Source organism: Filicampus tigris, chromosome 13, assembly GCF_054856515.1.
Source record: "Filicampus tigris isolate MCC_2025a chromosome 13, RoL_Ftig_1.0, whole genome shotgun sequence".
Classification (NCBI taxonomy): Eukaryota; Metazoa; Chordata; class Actinopteri; order Syngnathiformes; family Syngnathidae; genus Filicampus; species Filicampus tigris.
The window spans coordinates 703811-719303 of NC_141229.1; the positions used below are offsets into that span (position 1 = coordinate 703811).

The window sequence follows — 15493 nt, forward strand, 5'->3', positions numbered from 1 at the left end:
TTCATTTGAAAAGATTATCAGTAATTAATATATTCACCGATTTCTATTTTTATTCATAACACAAAATATTTCAAATACATATTTCATTCACCTATTTGAAGTACTTTGTTCAAACGTATTAGTTTTATTTCAGAATGCATTTTTAAACATTGTATATAACATAACAATATACTTCATAATGAATTTAAAATGAAAGAAAATGAACAACTGTCAGCCCAAAAGACCACTGAATTGAAAACAACGTACGTTCACCTTTAATGTGAAGTCGCCATGCCCTTTTAGTTTGAAAGCGCTCCCGGAAACAGCCGCTGAGTGTGTTGTGTCTTAACTTAGGAAGTAGAAATAAATCAAGTGATATTGAACGTGGGCGTGCGAGTTTGCGTGTGTGCTTGTGAATGTCAGCCAAAGTCCCGTTTGTTTCTCTTTTTGAACATCGCAACACTCGGACACCAACCCGCTGGAAATCGTTCACAAAAGGACGAGAATGCAGTCTGAAGCGGAAGCTGACTGTCAACCACAAGGTTGGTTACTTTTACAGAAGGCAATCTAATAAGGGGCAGCGTGGTGATTATTAGCGCCGCATAGTTTTGAGTTTGCAGAGCCAATCCGGCTTTAATACAAAAACATCAGTGGCATTTATTGTCCACAGTTTGAAATTCTTGCAAAAGATTCAAGTTATTGCAAGAACAAAAAAGGACTATTTTAAAATGTGTGTGTGTGTGGGGGGGGGATAAGTTATATTATGACAACAATAAAGTTGGATATCATAAATTCCTTTGTATTTGCATATTCACCGATTAGTGTTGGCACCTATGCTGCGGTATTCACTGGAGAAAAAAAAACCCTCTCCTGCTCGCTGTTTTTGTGGTCAGGCCAAAGACGGTCATCCCTCGCCATATCGCAAATCACATTTTGTGGTTTCAAAGAATCGCGGATTTTCAAATTGCAGATAGCTAATTTTATAGTGCGGATTTTCACTAGCCAGCACCTGTACAAGATGACACAATTATGAGACAAAGTTAGCTAATTTGACATAGTTTCTTACCGCTAATTAGAACATTTTGACACAGCTGCCGTGCACTGGAACGTAACCATCACAATTAACGGGGGAGTACTGCATTACTTTAGCGCCATCTGGTGAAATCATGGAGTTGTTAGGTTTAATTCATTGATAGATTGTGGCTGTTTTTGTCTGCGTTTGAGATGTCCTGTTTTGCTGGCAGTCATTTAATGCATATTAGGATTGCATAGGTTGACAAATGATGGGAACATTTTTTTAAGTAGACGACTACGCAACGGAAGCCCTTTTATTTAATGCGTCATTCGTCCTAGTGAAGTTTAGTCGGACTCGCCGACGGACGGCCGTTTAAAATTAGAGGCGGACCGGCTTATAGATGGGTACTATTAACCCCCCCGGAAAAAAGGCGAATGACAGACGACGAAAGGGTGCCCACCATGCAGACGGATGACGAATAAGGGACGCCCAATTTGTAGCAAAATGCCCAACTCTGGGCGGGCGTGTGCTCGAGGCTTCATTGTCTAAATAAAGAAGCGTGTGCACGCTACTGAGTCATTGCGGGAGAAGAAAGTAGAACAAAAATTGGAGATGAGGAGCTCTAGCTAGTGGCTCGAAAGGGATCAGCAGTCATCCGTTGTCTGGACTTGGTTTGGATTCTGGGCAAGTGATGTTAAACGAGCTACTGTAAGAGCATATTTTGTCAGTTAGCATTTGGTAAATTTGATTTCATTTAAATTTCTGGAATTAGATTTTTTTCCCCCCTGATAATTTGATCCAATTAATTGTGCAGCCCTAATATACAAGCTTGAAAATGTTCTTTGAAAAAAGAGGAATCGAGGGAGCCTACGGCAAGGATGACAAAGCAGCAGACCCTCACCTTGATATCCATGGCGTCCGTCAACTTCAGCTCCATGATCTGCTACTCCATTCTGGGACCCTTCTTCCCCATCGAGGTAAATGGTACAGAAAGGCTCTCTGAACTCTCCCAAGCCTAACCGCAACCCCAACCCCAAACTATTGAAACTTAAAAAAATATATTTGTTTATATTATATTTATATTGAATTATACAAAACGTAACTTTAAATTACTGTAAAGAAACAATTCAATTATGAAAAAAAGTCCAAATCTATTTGTAACAAATGTCCAATAATTTATTTAAAGGGAAATTGCATTTTGAGCACCCGCTCCGTGGCGCCCACCCAGGCGGGCGAGGGCTAAGCTAATTGCTGGAGAAAATTGCACATAATTTTGCCTGAGCACCGTGATTGGCCACCACAACGTGACCCTGCGCAGGATGTGCGTCAGTCACATACTACAAATGTGGAATGTGGAGTAGATCTCAAAGATTACCGTGCACTGAAGTAATGGAGTACTCGTGCTCGGCGGAGGCAATTACCGCTAATACACATGTGAGACGCATGATAAAAGCTCCCGGTGTATTGCTCTTTTATTCCCCTCGCTGGACACCGCGGCATGGCAGGAGGTCAGTTGGGGCTACAGTCAAATGGATGGATGTGTGCGTGTCACTCTGGTCGGTCAAGGGCCTGAAACGAGCTTAACTCATTCACTGCCAGACATTGTCAGACCCTCTTTTACCCTAACGTTTGAAAAAAAAATTCCTGGGATTGAATGGCTGGACTGTGAAAAAAGACATTTGTCAATGGCAGTGAATGAGGAAAGTAATTAACAGAGACTGCGTTTGTATTCAAGTGGGTAAAAAAGGTGCCTCGATAGAACGTAATAATACGCACTCTCAAATGAAAATGAAAACAAAGAGAATTACATGTTCATTGAAAACAGCCAAACAACTTTGCCACTGCTAGCTTGACGCGAAGACATAATGGAATACGCAACAGACTGGCTAACAATTAGCATCATATCATCGCTGTGTTTATAACATTGGATATTTGAAAGCAAAGGTGCAGCAGGACGTGTAGGAAGGCGATGTGACAATACTCACAGGTTTGTATTCTTTATCCTGCCCCGGTCGGCACAGCAGGAGGAGCAGCATAGTGAATTTTTGCATCTGATAAAGATGCCCAAAGTGATTGTCGTCCATACGATGACTCACACCTTGAAAAAAGGTAAGTCGGGTCATTTGTATCTGGAGGCACCACTGTACCTTTTTCAGGAATCTGTATCTGGATTTTGAAATTTGATAGACTAACGGTGTAAGAAATGAACGATTTAGAAAAAGAATGCAATGGTTATTTTTTTCCCCCCTCGGTATTGCAATTTCAATTGAACTTATTCACTGCCATCGACAAATTGACTTGTCTTTTCACAGTCCAGCCATTCTATCCTTTGAAATTATTTATATTTTTTAAAAAAAAATTTTCAAACGTTAGGGTGAAAGAGGGTCTGAAAATGTCTGGCACAGAATGAGTTAATACGCGATTACTTTTTTCAAGGCCTTCTTCGCATATGCTTTTTTAACTAAAGACAAGCAACACATTCATTGTATGTTAAACAAATGGCAAACAAACCACTTAATATGACTTATCGGTGTAGCTTTGTTGTGACCCAAGTACAAATTGATAAAACGACAATTAGAGAATGAGCTCCAACGACACATTTCAGGCTCTGAATCGTTTGCGGAATTGATTTAAATGAATATTTGTGGCCAGGCAGAAAAGAAAGGCGCATCTCAGACAGTGGTGGGCGTCATATTCGGCTGCTACGCTGTGAGCAATCTGATTGGCTCGTTGATCCTGGGCCGATATGTAAGTACAACATGTCCCCGCCGCCGCCCCCCCCCGCATGTAATGCGTATGATTGGATGCGCATTCAGTACATGCACGCTTATTGTAATGCGTCTTCATGTTTTTTGTCTCTCTATCAGATCGTTCAAATCGGTGCAAAAATGATGCTCATCGTGGGACTGTTTGTGTCGTCAGGCTGCACCATTCTCTTTGGGTGACGATTGCTTTTCAGTCGGAATTCGTATCGGATTAAAACGGGGGTTCTCAACATTTTGAATCCAGCGAGTTCTTTTTTCTTCAAGGAAAAAAAGTCATTATCTTTGAGGAAAAAATACATTTTTGGGGGATAAAAAGTTGTTGTTTAAAAAAAAAAATAATAATAATAAAAACGTAAAGTAATAAAGTTTGGGGAGGATAAAAAGTCAATCTTTCGAGAATTGCGTACTTAAAAAGTTGCAATGTTGACAAAGAAATAAGTTCTTTTTTGCATGCAGTCATATTTTTCCAAATTAAAGTTGTAATGCTATCAATAACTTGAGACCCCTTGGTTTAGTATGTTTGTTTCAATATTGTTAGCCAAGTAGCACAATTGCTCAAGTCATTTTTAACTTTGTTACCAAATCAATCAAAAATGGAAATGTCCTTGCTCGAAACGGTTTCTTCTTGTTTTCCAGACATGTTCAAATATGACTTAGGCAATTATGCTATGGATATGTAGGTATGCATTTTTCTTTCAATGATATGACTTCATTTATTCCAAATGAGTTTGCGGTCTCCCACCAGAGCCCAGTTTGAGAAGCGCTACCTTAAAGGACTGCTATTATTTCTCTTGGCAGGCTGCTGGACAGAGTTCCCGCCGGTCCCGTTTTTATCGCCTTGTGCATCATCGTGCGGTCGGTGGACGCGGCCGGCTTCGCCGCCGCCATGACCTCTTCCTTTGCCCTCTCGGCCAAAGTATTCCCAAACAATGTGGCCACTGTTTTGGTGAGTGTGGACGACCCTTTGTCTTAGTCTGGCATGTTGTTTACACTGCGCGATCACGAGCGCTAAGGTTTCAGAGCTGCTGTTGCATTCCCCGTCAGCTGCTGCCTTGGGAAACGCTCACGAGTGGAAGCATGTAAGCGCTACTGTGTGACGCACTAACCAGTCGTGTCTGATCAATAGACAAGCTATTATGGGGAAGCAGTAATGACTACGCAACAGTTTGAGCTTAGAAATGAAAAATTCACACCATCAGCAACATTTGGAAGGCTTCAAAAGCAGCAGCAGCAGCAGCAACTCATTTAGCCAGCTAGCCAGCTGGCTCTGATCAGTAGTGAAATCTGTGATAGTTGAATTGCTGCAGTGTGCAGCCAGCGCGCCACAAAGTTTGTCATATTTCAGTTTATATGGTAGCTTGTTCAACCAGCAAGCTCGTCAGGTCTGATCAATTGGGAATAGGTGATGTGAAAGCAGCGACGACCCAACAAAGTTAGCGCGTTAAAAATCCATGTGATCACCAAACTTCATAAGGCTTCAATGTCGCAAGCAACCTGTTTAGCCAGAAAACTGGTCAAAAAAGTAAGAATATTTTTTAATATCAGCATAAAAAAAACAAACTTTTAGGGACCCATGAAGCCGTTTCTCAAAATGTTCTGTTGCGCAGTTTAATTGGTTGATTTATATTTAGTAAGTAAAATACAAATGTGGCGTGTATGTTTGTTACATAGTTACGTTATTTACCGTTCATAAAATAAACAATACACTTCATTTTAAAATGGAATTTTTCATTTGTTGTAAGTCAAATTTTGAAAACTTGCAAAAAAGTTATACATTTAACATGTTTAATTGGTTAATTTATTGTAAATGATTAAATATTAGTAAAACATTTGATTAAATTGTGTAATTCAATTCAATAAACTAATACAATAACCATTTAAAATAATTAAATGGTTGCTCTATGTAGTAAAAACAAAAACAGTTGTAGGTATCCATTTAATTTTATTTAATTTGTTATAAATGAACTATACATATTTAATCTATAAAATAAGAAAAAATGCATATATATTTATACACATGTACACACCTCCTTTGCATGATTTCTGACTTCTGACCACATTTGAACTCTTGGGGTTGCGCTGTTGTCTTCCTGGTGTTTCAGCGAGAATGTCGGCTGCCGCTCTTTTCCTTGCAGGGAAGTTTGGAAGTGTTTACGGGCCTGGGCCTCATCCTGGGACCGCCGGTAGGAGGCTGGTTCTACCAGTCCTTCGGATACGAGGTTCCCTTCATGGTGCTCGGCTGTTTCCTGTTGATCATGGTGCCGCTCAACATCTACATCCTTCCCTCCATCGGTATAACGTTTGAGCGGATCCCGCGCTATATTGCTTTCTAGTTTAGCTAGCAAACTAGTCGGGTCTCATCAATATGGACTCAGGTGGTGGTGGCCACACAAGTTTAGCCTTAAAGCGGAGGTCAACCCAAACATATTTTTTTTCAAGGATATGTTCCTAGCAGGCCCACTAATTGAAACACGGCGTTCTGATTAATTTTGCGTTTGTGGAATAGAAATTAAGCATAAAAATGCACTCGTTTCTAGCCATCTCTGGGGGCGGCCATTTTGTCTTCCGTCGACTGAAAATGACATCACAACGACCAATCACGGCTGACCTGTTTTTTGAATCTGAGCCATGATTGGTCGTTGTGAGCAGTTGTGATGTCATTTTCAGTCGACGGAAGACAAAATGGCTGCCCCCAGAGATGGCTAAAAATGAGTGGATTAACACTTAATTCGCAAATGCAATATTTATCAGAATGCCCTGTTTCAACTAGTGGGCTTGCATAGAACATATTCTTGAAAAAGATATGTTCGCGTTGACTTCCCTTTTAAGAGTGTTGAAAATGTACCCGGCTTCAATTGATACAGCGGCCTGTTTAGCCAGCAAACTAGTCAGGTCTGATCAGAAGGGAATCCGTGGTGGGAAAGCATGGATGACATAAAGTGAGACATCATAACGTAAGAAATCCACACGATCTATTCAAATCACAAGCCTCCAATTTTTCACAGCAACCTGTTTAGCCAGCAAACTTGTTGGGTCTGATCAATAGGGACTCATAACTGCCTGCTACTTCTCAGACGCCGCTTCCTCAAAGAGCTCCTTCTTGAGACTTCTCAAAAACTTGAAAATCATCCTGCTCTGCTACGTCATCTTCACCCTGAGCTCGGGTCTGGGCTTCCTGGACGCCACCTTGTCCCTGTACGCCATAGAAAAGTTCCAACTGTCCACCGGCTACGTGGGTCTGATCATGCTGGGTCTGTCCTTCCCGTACTCGCTGGGCTCCCCGCTGATAGGTTTCTTCACAGATAAATACCCCGTGAGTATTAAAAGCCAGCTTTGCTCACAAGTCTTCCTTTTAAGCATCCATCCTTCACCTCTAGGCATCCAGGAGCTGGTTCATGGTGATCGGAGGCGTGGCCACGGCCGCCAGCTTCCTGTTGCTAGGGCCCGCCCCTTTCTTTAACATACCAAGGTACTTTGCATCTGTGTGGAAATGCAACTCTACTCTGAATCAAAGCTTTACGCAGCAGCATTTTGAGCCAACTGGAGATGTTTAATGGAGGCCTGGCTGACTCCAAAATAAAGTGCATTACAGTAATTGTACTCCGAGGATGCATTTCAACCTGCCACTAGCAATTGTTAGGCTGGAAATGCTAACGGTGCTACAATGAGCTGCGTAATTCCGCACAGCACCCAAGACATGGAAATGCTAGTTTTCCTAGCAGCGATTATGATTACAAATGATTCGAGAACTTTGACTTTTGATTGAGATGACAAAATTGAGCTTGTCTTTGGAAAAAAAAAAAAAAATAGCACAATGAAAATATGGAAATGCAAGCTTTACTAGCATTGATAACAACTGTGCTTTGACATCCTCCAAAAGATGTAGCTGATTAGCATACCAAAAATAACACGAGGTAAAACCCGCTGCTAAACAAGATTATGCAAAATCCACATGGCCTCTTTCGGTTCTTAAGTTATATGAACAGGTTACTCTTAGATAAAACCAAAATACAAACATTTTTTTTAGTTACTGTTCTGTTTTGTTTATTTGTCATTTATTTGCACTAACTGCACAAATATTACAGTAGTCATCCCGATCCGATCGTGTGATCGGAAATCTGGGCCGATTACCTGATTTTCAGCTGATCGTATCGGCTGTAAAAGATCCGATTTTTGATGTCGCAAAATTTCTAAAATCAAGAATAAAATATTTCATTAATATATATATATATATATATAAAGCAACTACGGTTTGACCTCCTCCAAAAGCTGCATCTGATTAGCGTACCAAACAAAGACTTCCACAAAGGAGGCCAAAACCTGCTGCTAAACAAGATTATGCAAAAGCCCCATGGCCTCTTTTGATTCTTATGACAACAAGTTACTGTTAGACAAAAATCAATAGACGTCCTGTTTTTTTGTTGACTTTTTTTGTAACAACTGTGCAAATATTCCAGTCGTATAATTCCATTAAGACCATGTATGCATGATGTACCTTGCATGCAACATTTTAGTCTTCTAATTGTATTCCCTCTTCAATGCTGCTCCATTGATTACTAACACAAGAGTATGTGAGTGAATGTAATCCTCCATCTCCATTCTCAGGCAACTCTGGCTGCTGGTTGTTATGCTGGGGGTAATCGGCTTTTCCCTGGCCATGACCGCCATCCCCATATTCCCAGAGGTCATCAAGTGCGCCTAGTGAGTGTCGAGGGCATCATCTGCAAAACTCGAGAGAGTTCCTTGTTTGATTGCCTTGTTCCTTCCCTCGTGCAGCGACAACGGTTTCGAGGAGGGACTGAGCACTCTGGGAATGGTGTCGGGGTTGTTCGGAGCCGTTTGGTGTACAGGGTGAGTCGGGCCTGATCAGAGCATTAGAAATACATGACGGGCAAAAATCGTAAAGCTTCGATTTATAAAGTTTTGATCATTAGAGAAAAAAAAAAAGATGTAAGGTGCAGTAGCTGCGCAACAGTGTCAGAGCATTAACAATCCATATGATCGTCACAATTCGTAATGCTTCAATTTATACGGAACAGTAGCCTGATTAGCCAGCAAACTAGTCGCGTCAGATGAATAGGAAAAAGTTAAGACATCAGGCAATGAAAGATCCCCGTGCTCTCTAAGGCTTCAATTTACATAAGAGCCTACGTATTTAGAAAGTACTGTATACTAGTATCCAGGATGGCAAAGCAACGACTACACAAAAATGTTCAAAGTCAGAGCGTCAAGAGTTTATATGATCGGCAAAATTCCTCTGGCTTTCATTTCTACAGCAGTCTGTTTTACCAGAAAAGTGGTCAGGTCTGATCAATAGGGAACCTGTGGCGAGGAAGCAGCGACTACACAACAAAGTCCGACATCCAAACATTAAAATCCATGATTGCAAAATTCATAAAGCAGCCTGTTTAGCCAGCTAACTCGTCGTCGGGTTTAATCCAAAACGTCCTGGTGTAAAAAGTGTGCTTGTGCCCCGTTTCCAGGATGTTTTACGGGCCCACCATGGGTGGCGTCATCACACAGCGGCTGAGCTTCGAGTGGGCAGCCGCCATCCAAGGAGGCTTGGCCTTCCTGGGAGTAAGTTGAAGCAGTGTGGTCTTTTGATTTATTTCTTTTAACGGCCCCTCCTTTGCAGTTCATGAGACAACCTTGAAACACGTATTTGCTGAGCTTTGTTAAAATAAAGTCGCACATTTAAAGTGTGTGATATGACTTTCCATTGGTTGATGGTGTGGCGCAATGTGTTCTCAGGCTTTCCTGCTGGCGCTCTATTACACCTGGCATCGAACAATGCCGCAAAGGTAAACAACACACTTCAACATTACAGTATATTGTATTAGGAAATACTATCAACTGCATTAAACCCTCATAAATAAAACCTTGTTTGCATGTCTGTTTTTTTTTTTTTTTTTTGCTCTCCAGGATTCCCGACAAGAGGCAACAAATGGATGAAAGACGTCCACTCTTGGATGAATAAAATCCCCGTAAAATACTTGAGTAACAGTATTTCATGAGATATTCCCAGCATGTGTGAAACAGGGTTACCTACTATTCATCAGCAGATGAATGTCACATTACAAACACTAAATGTTCTGATTACTTATCAGGACACAATTGTTATGTACAATTTCAAGGCAATGCATCTTGGGATTTTTTTGTTAAGTAAATAAATCTTGTACATATGTACATAAATGCCAAGCAGTCAGTCGGCTCCATTGTACCTTTATGTACAGAGCATCAAAAAAGTATTGGCAGTTGGAATACTTTCTGGATGCACTGTGAAAGACAACAAAGGCAACTCAAATGATAGTAAAACGTTTAATACTGTATTTAGAAAAAGATCAACTCTGACATATATAAACTTTTTGTAACAATATTTTTTGGTCCCTGAAATGTCTAAGTAATACATGTGTAGAGTGCAACCTCCAAAGTAGAGCGACTTGAAACTGTCAAGATGCGTGATTTCATGTGCTGGCTGAACTCCACAAGTGATAACAACCATAGAACAGGAAATAGACCTTATTGCCACATTGAAAAGATGCTCTGGGGGCTCAGTGCAATACAATCAATTCATTATAAATGACATTTTTTTAATTACATGACTTTTACCAAGCACATGCTAACCTTAATAGCATGAAAATCATTAAGTTTCAATTACCTATGTATATGAGAAGACAAATTCATTTTAGCTGTACTATACACCTTCTAAAGTTAAAATTCCAAAATTTCGTTGCTCTACATTATTTCCTACGGGGGGGAATTGTTTTGAAATCAGAACAGTGCATTGTGTAGCTCTTTAGAACTGCCACTGTCCAGAAATTCAGCCCCTATGTATAATAAATAATGTCAACATGGTTGACCTTTTCAGACATTTAATACAAAAATAATAGAAAAAAAGTGATTGTCTTCTTTACAAAATCATGACAAAAAAAGTACCGTCATGGGTCGAGTCGCACAGCAACACTGAGCCGCTTAGTCGGTTTCTTCGGGAGTGGACGTCGAGCTGGTCGGACTTTGTCGGCCGACTCTGTTTCGACATCCGGGTCGGAAAACGTGGCCTGAGAGGACGCTGGCAGTGGTGGTGGAAGCCTTTTCACATTCTTTTTGACTTTCTTTTTCTTTTTAAGTCTGTACCAAGAGGAACATGTAGGAATTAATAGGGCTAGACCAGTATGGATTTTTTTCGTTTTTTGCCGATTCTACGATTTGGAAGAATAAAATCCTGATAACCGATTAATTGGCCGATAAATTATAAAAACTATAATGAATGAAACGCACACCTTTTTTGGGGGGGTCGGGGGGGGTGTCCCTTAAAGCTTACAACAAATATATACGGTCTATTACAAGCAGAACATTTGACTGTTTTACAATACTTTTTAAAGTATTTGTTTTCATTAACATCGTCAGTGCTAATACGCATCAATGAGTCAACGCATACGACATTAATATAATCCAAAGTATTGTGAGTTTCGTTCTAATATTTTCAGACTATGATTGATATTTACAAGTATGCAGGGTAGGCTGCAAGTGTGCGTATTGGGATTGGGCCTCTCTGCTTTCACAGCCTGGTCCATCACTCAAATCTGTGCCCCAAGCAACAACAAATCACTATTGTTCCTCACCGTGAAAAATACACTAAAGACGGACTACAGAGGAAAGACGAATTAAATACATGGGCTTCCGACTATGCTTAGTTGGTCTATTTTAAAATGTTTCCCGTCGTCCGTCACAGGTGGATGGACTGACTGGTCCGTCAGATAGACGGATTGCCCAGCTCTGGTGGTTTGCGTTGGTGCTACAACTGCACCGCATCATTACCGAGAGCTGTTTTGAATCATGTGCATACATAATACAAAAGAAAGGAGCCTTTAAAAGCAATACGGTACTTACTTGGCTTCCACCAACTCTGGCTCGGTGTCGGTTAGGGTATGCTCAGAGAGAAACCGAAGTTCCCCAGAAGGAGTCATTGCAGTGGAAATCTTGGATTTGCACAGGACGACACATTTATTAACGATTAAGTTCCATTTTGAAAGGTTAAATAATACCTTCATTTTGGGGAGGAAAAAGAAAGACAGTTTAACCTATACACGACAGATGCATAAAAAGAAAAGTTTTTAAAATACAGCATGAGCCTCCACTAAATGATTGCTGTGTCATCTGCGATCAAGAGCTGCCATCTTGTGGCTTCTACTTCTACGAGGACACCACAAAGCCCGCAGAGGCTGTTTGACGAGGATTCAACAAAAATGCAACATAGCATCAAGTACGCTGTGAAATCAACTCACCCTGGTCGGAGTCGTCCTCTCCACGGCTGCGTCTCCCACCGCTGCCTCTTCGCCAGAGTCTCCTATGAGCGCAAAATAGCTCAACATTGTCATGAAAGTGCATCACCAGAAAACAATACCATATAACAGCGTTTATTGGGGGGGGATATGTTCCACATCCACCCACAATCCATGAAAATACACATTTTTAAATGATATTTTAACCCCTGCCACACTCCTTAGAGCACACTGTAAATGAGTTTCAACCCCGAAAAAAATGCAAGAATAAAAGGTCCACAAAATACGGTACGTTTTTTTTTTTTTTTTAAATAAATATGGCCGCTCTGTATCACAGACCTATTGTGGGTCGGTACACAAGATATCACCCCCAATAAAGGGGATCCCCTGTAGCGGAACAACACCGTATACGACGTACTCTGATCTGCGACGTAGGCGACGAGAAAGTAGCCCTGCTGCCCGTCCGCCAGGCTCCCGAACCACCAATTGTCATTATCCTTGTAGAGCACGCGGATGGCGTCGCCGCGCCGCAATGTCAGCTCGTCCGAGCGGTTGGCCTTGTAGTCGTACAGCGAGACCACCTACGAGAGAGCCACATGGCAGGTGATCGCCACAGAGCAAGAGTCGTCTTGCATTAGTAGCACAAGTCACAGTGGACGCTTACCACATGCTGAGACGAGTCCGCCGGAGGCTCATAGCTAGGAAGAGACTGTGGAATGATAACTATTAAGCAGGACATATTATGCAAAATACATTTTTAAATGGTGTTATGCAAATACAATAAAGCTCCCACTGATTTGCAATTCACAAGAATATTTATATGCCACTGTATCAAAAACGTAATAAGAATGGCTAAAAGGGTAGTAGTAAATAGTACATGCCGGCGTCCTCGCACTTCCGATTTTTAACTGAAATAACCTCGTAAGCCACTTACTATATTTTCAGGGGTAATGTCGTAAAATGAGTTTGAAATGAATTTAAAGTGTTCAGGCGCTCACAGTTTGTTTCAACTCTGAATATAATATTACTTGCAAATTTTCACTATTCGTTCTTTGCCGCTGTCTGATTTTATGACGTACTTCCTTCTGGGGTGCAAAAATCTTTAGACATTGACTCTTTTTTTTGACAAATTGACAAGTGCCGTCGCTACTCTTCAACACAATAGATAGGACCAAGGTGCGGCGCATTCCAGTGCCCCAAACTGGCCGTCAATCAGCGACAGCTGGATGTGACATCGACTACACGGTGGGAGGGTTGTTCTCAGTTCTCAGCGTGGAATTTTGCAGAGTAAATCTTCAGTGATCTGCCAATTCCTCAAAATGTGATGTAGCAGTCCGGCTAATTTACATAATAAGGAACCCAAACAGAGTTTGTGCTTCCATGTCTTGGCAGCTAGAGTTCGAAAACATTCGCTGGAGTTCGAAAACATTCGCCATTTTCAAGCCTTATCTGGACAACACGGAAACACTGTCATGTCAAAGGCAAAAGTTAACGGAATTGCTGTGTCGTTGGATGCTCAGATTAGCGTACGAGTATTGCTGCTCGCCATTGTTGGCCCCACGAGAGAAAAATGACTGAAAATGAAACATGCCACAGACATGTTGCAACTGTTTTAACTGTTAGCTTCCAGACCCAACCATAATAGGTAATAATCTGCCCGTTTCCTTTCAAATGGCATCCTCACCGTCTGAAGCCTGAACGATGACGTCCCCTTTCGATGGAGCCCGACTGGACTGAAGCCGCCCAAGAGAGGAGGGAGCGAGGCGTTGGATTTGATCTAAGGGTGGAAGGGGGGGGGGGTCATGAGTTCCATAGAGAATGTGCTGCTATTTAGATAACGCACTTGACCTTGATTGATGGCCGGGATTTTATACTCTTACCAGCCACTAATACCATGTTGTAAAATAAATAGTTTTGACAGTGTCAATCACAACAGTGCAACCTCATTAAAATTGTGTGTCCCTAATGAAGTGGCCAGTGAGTGGGCAGCATGTCGTAGCCTTCACAATGGACTACAAGGGGTTAGGAAGTAAAAATGAAAATATGTACCGTGCTGACGTCTGAAAACAGGCTCCTTCCTGTCACTGGGAGACAGAAAATAAAAATGTAAGTAATTATTCACATAAAACAAGGGATGATGAAAGTAAACCAGGGATTTTCAGAATGTGGGTCCAGGGAACCATTAAAACAGATATTATGAGAACAAAGTCATATTTTATTAAGAAAAAAAAACAAGTTTAACCTTTATAAGAACAAAGACGTCCAAGTATTTTGCCGGGGTAAAAGGTCATAATCTTATGAGAATGAAGTCATATTCTCCCGTATCTCAGGTAAAGTTGTAATCTTATGATTTTGAAGTCAAAGGCAAGCAAGTCATATTTTATTAAGTGAATTGTAATATTGTGATATTACGTCTTATTATGGAAAAGATTACTTTAGTTATTGTATTTCTTCCCTAAAAAATACTTCTCCAAAAAGTAGGTCTTTAATCAAGTCATACACTCTTTGCTTTCAAAAAAACATTTGAATTCATGCAGGCATGTCAGATTTATGCGATGGTTCTGTCACCAACATATACAGTAAGAGCTTTTTAAATGGCTTAAAGTTAAGGTAGGGTATGTTTTCTTTATTGGATCGCCTGTTCTCACTTGTAGGTACGGTAAATGCCGGTACTTTTTTTTTAATGATACCACATAATTATATTGTAATTCTGCAGCCCCCGAGGGGTCTCGTTTTAAGATCCACCAAAGTAAGGAGTACCTGGTTCAAAAGATGAAGACCTGCGATTTGGATCCTTCCAACAAACAAAAAAACAACAACAACAGAGTAACATTATACGTTACAAAGTCTGAAACGGGGGAAGGAAGAGGTTGTTCTGTATATTTACAAGGACGGAATCCATCTGCTCTTTGACTCGCTGCATTTTCAAAGCCAGTCTAGTCGCTTGGCTCAACTGGTCCATGGAGAGGGAGGCCGGCGTGCTGTGAAGAGGCTCAGGCGTGTTTGACGCCGGCCTGAGCTCCTTCGTGCCCAGCGCATCCAATTGGGACACTGTAAGTGAAAAAAGTTGAGTGTGTGGGAGGGTGATGGGGAAAGAAAAAGTAGCAGCCTGGGTAAGGGCTGGACAACTACTCGGTTCGAATGATTAATGGGAGGCGATCGCATAGTCAATCGTTCTGAACATTGCCCACAAAAATGGTGCTTGTTTATGTTATGTATCGACATGTTGACAACTTTTGACCCACGGTGTGCGCTGCAATTATATTGTTGTACATTGATGTTGTTAATGTTAATTCTCAAAGTAACATATGTTGACGCACTTATTTTCACATTGGCTGCATAGAGAAACATTTCTTTCTATTACAGGGAACACCACCTAGTCCTGATTGGCTATTCTATTGTCACCTATTTGCGTTTTAAAATAAAATACAGAGTGAATTTCTTTGAAGGCC

The 15493-nt window shown here is 41.1% G+C and overlaps 2 protein-coding genes across 4 annotated transcripts in view; one reads left to right on the top strand and one right to left on the bottom strand.

Moving 5' to 3' along the window:
• Nucleotides 1-15493, bottom strand: part of ahi1 (Abelson helper integration site 1) — a 33688-nt gene that overhangs the window by 9239 nt on the left and 8956 nt on the right. For 2 of the 3 annotated variants that reach the window (XR_015089224.1, XR_015089225.1), the window contains exons 16-25: nt 14929-15092; nt 14802-14835; nt 14091-14125; nt 13726-13818; nt 12706-12750; nt 12460-12622; nt 12045-12106; nt 11650-11738; nt 10696-10887; nt 2980-3092 (exon numbers count right to left, since the gene is read on the bottom strand). Coding sequence is in view for 1 of the 3 variants with exons in the window: in XM_086048637.1 (XP_085904763.1) it covers nt 10698-10887; nt 11650-11738; nt 12045-12106; nt 12460-12622; nt 12706-12750; nt 13726-13818; nt 14091-14125; nt 14802-14835; nt 14929-15092 (875 nt within the window). In the remaining 2 variants the exon portion in view is untranslated. Of the gene's footprint in view, nt 1-2979; nt 3093-10063; nt 10888-11649; nt 11739-12044; nt 12107-12459; nt 12623-12705; nt 12751-13725; nt 13819-14090; nt 14126-14801; nt 14836-14928; nt 15093-15493 lie in introns of those variants that run through there. The other variant, XM_086048637.1, reaches the window with a different exon arrangement.
• Nucleotides 334-9756, top strand: slc18b1 (solute carrier family 18 member B1). Its single transcript, XM_086048638.1, has 13 exons — nt 334-521; nt 1847-1971; nt 3647-3742; nt 3862-3935; nt 4558-4705; nt 5895-6051; nt 6834-7072; nt 7137-7228; nt 8365-8460; nt 8536-8610; nt 9243-9336; nt 9511-9560; nt 9682-9756. The coding sequence occupies exons 1-13, from the start codon at nt 485-487 to the stop codon at nt 9734-9736; spliced, it is 1338 nt and encodes a 445-aa protein (XP_085904764.1). The 5' UTR covers nt 334-484; the 3' UTR covers nt 9737-9756.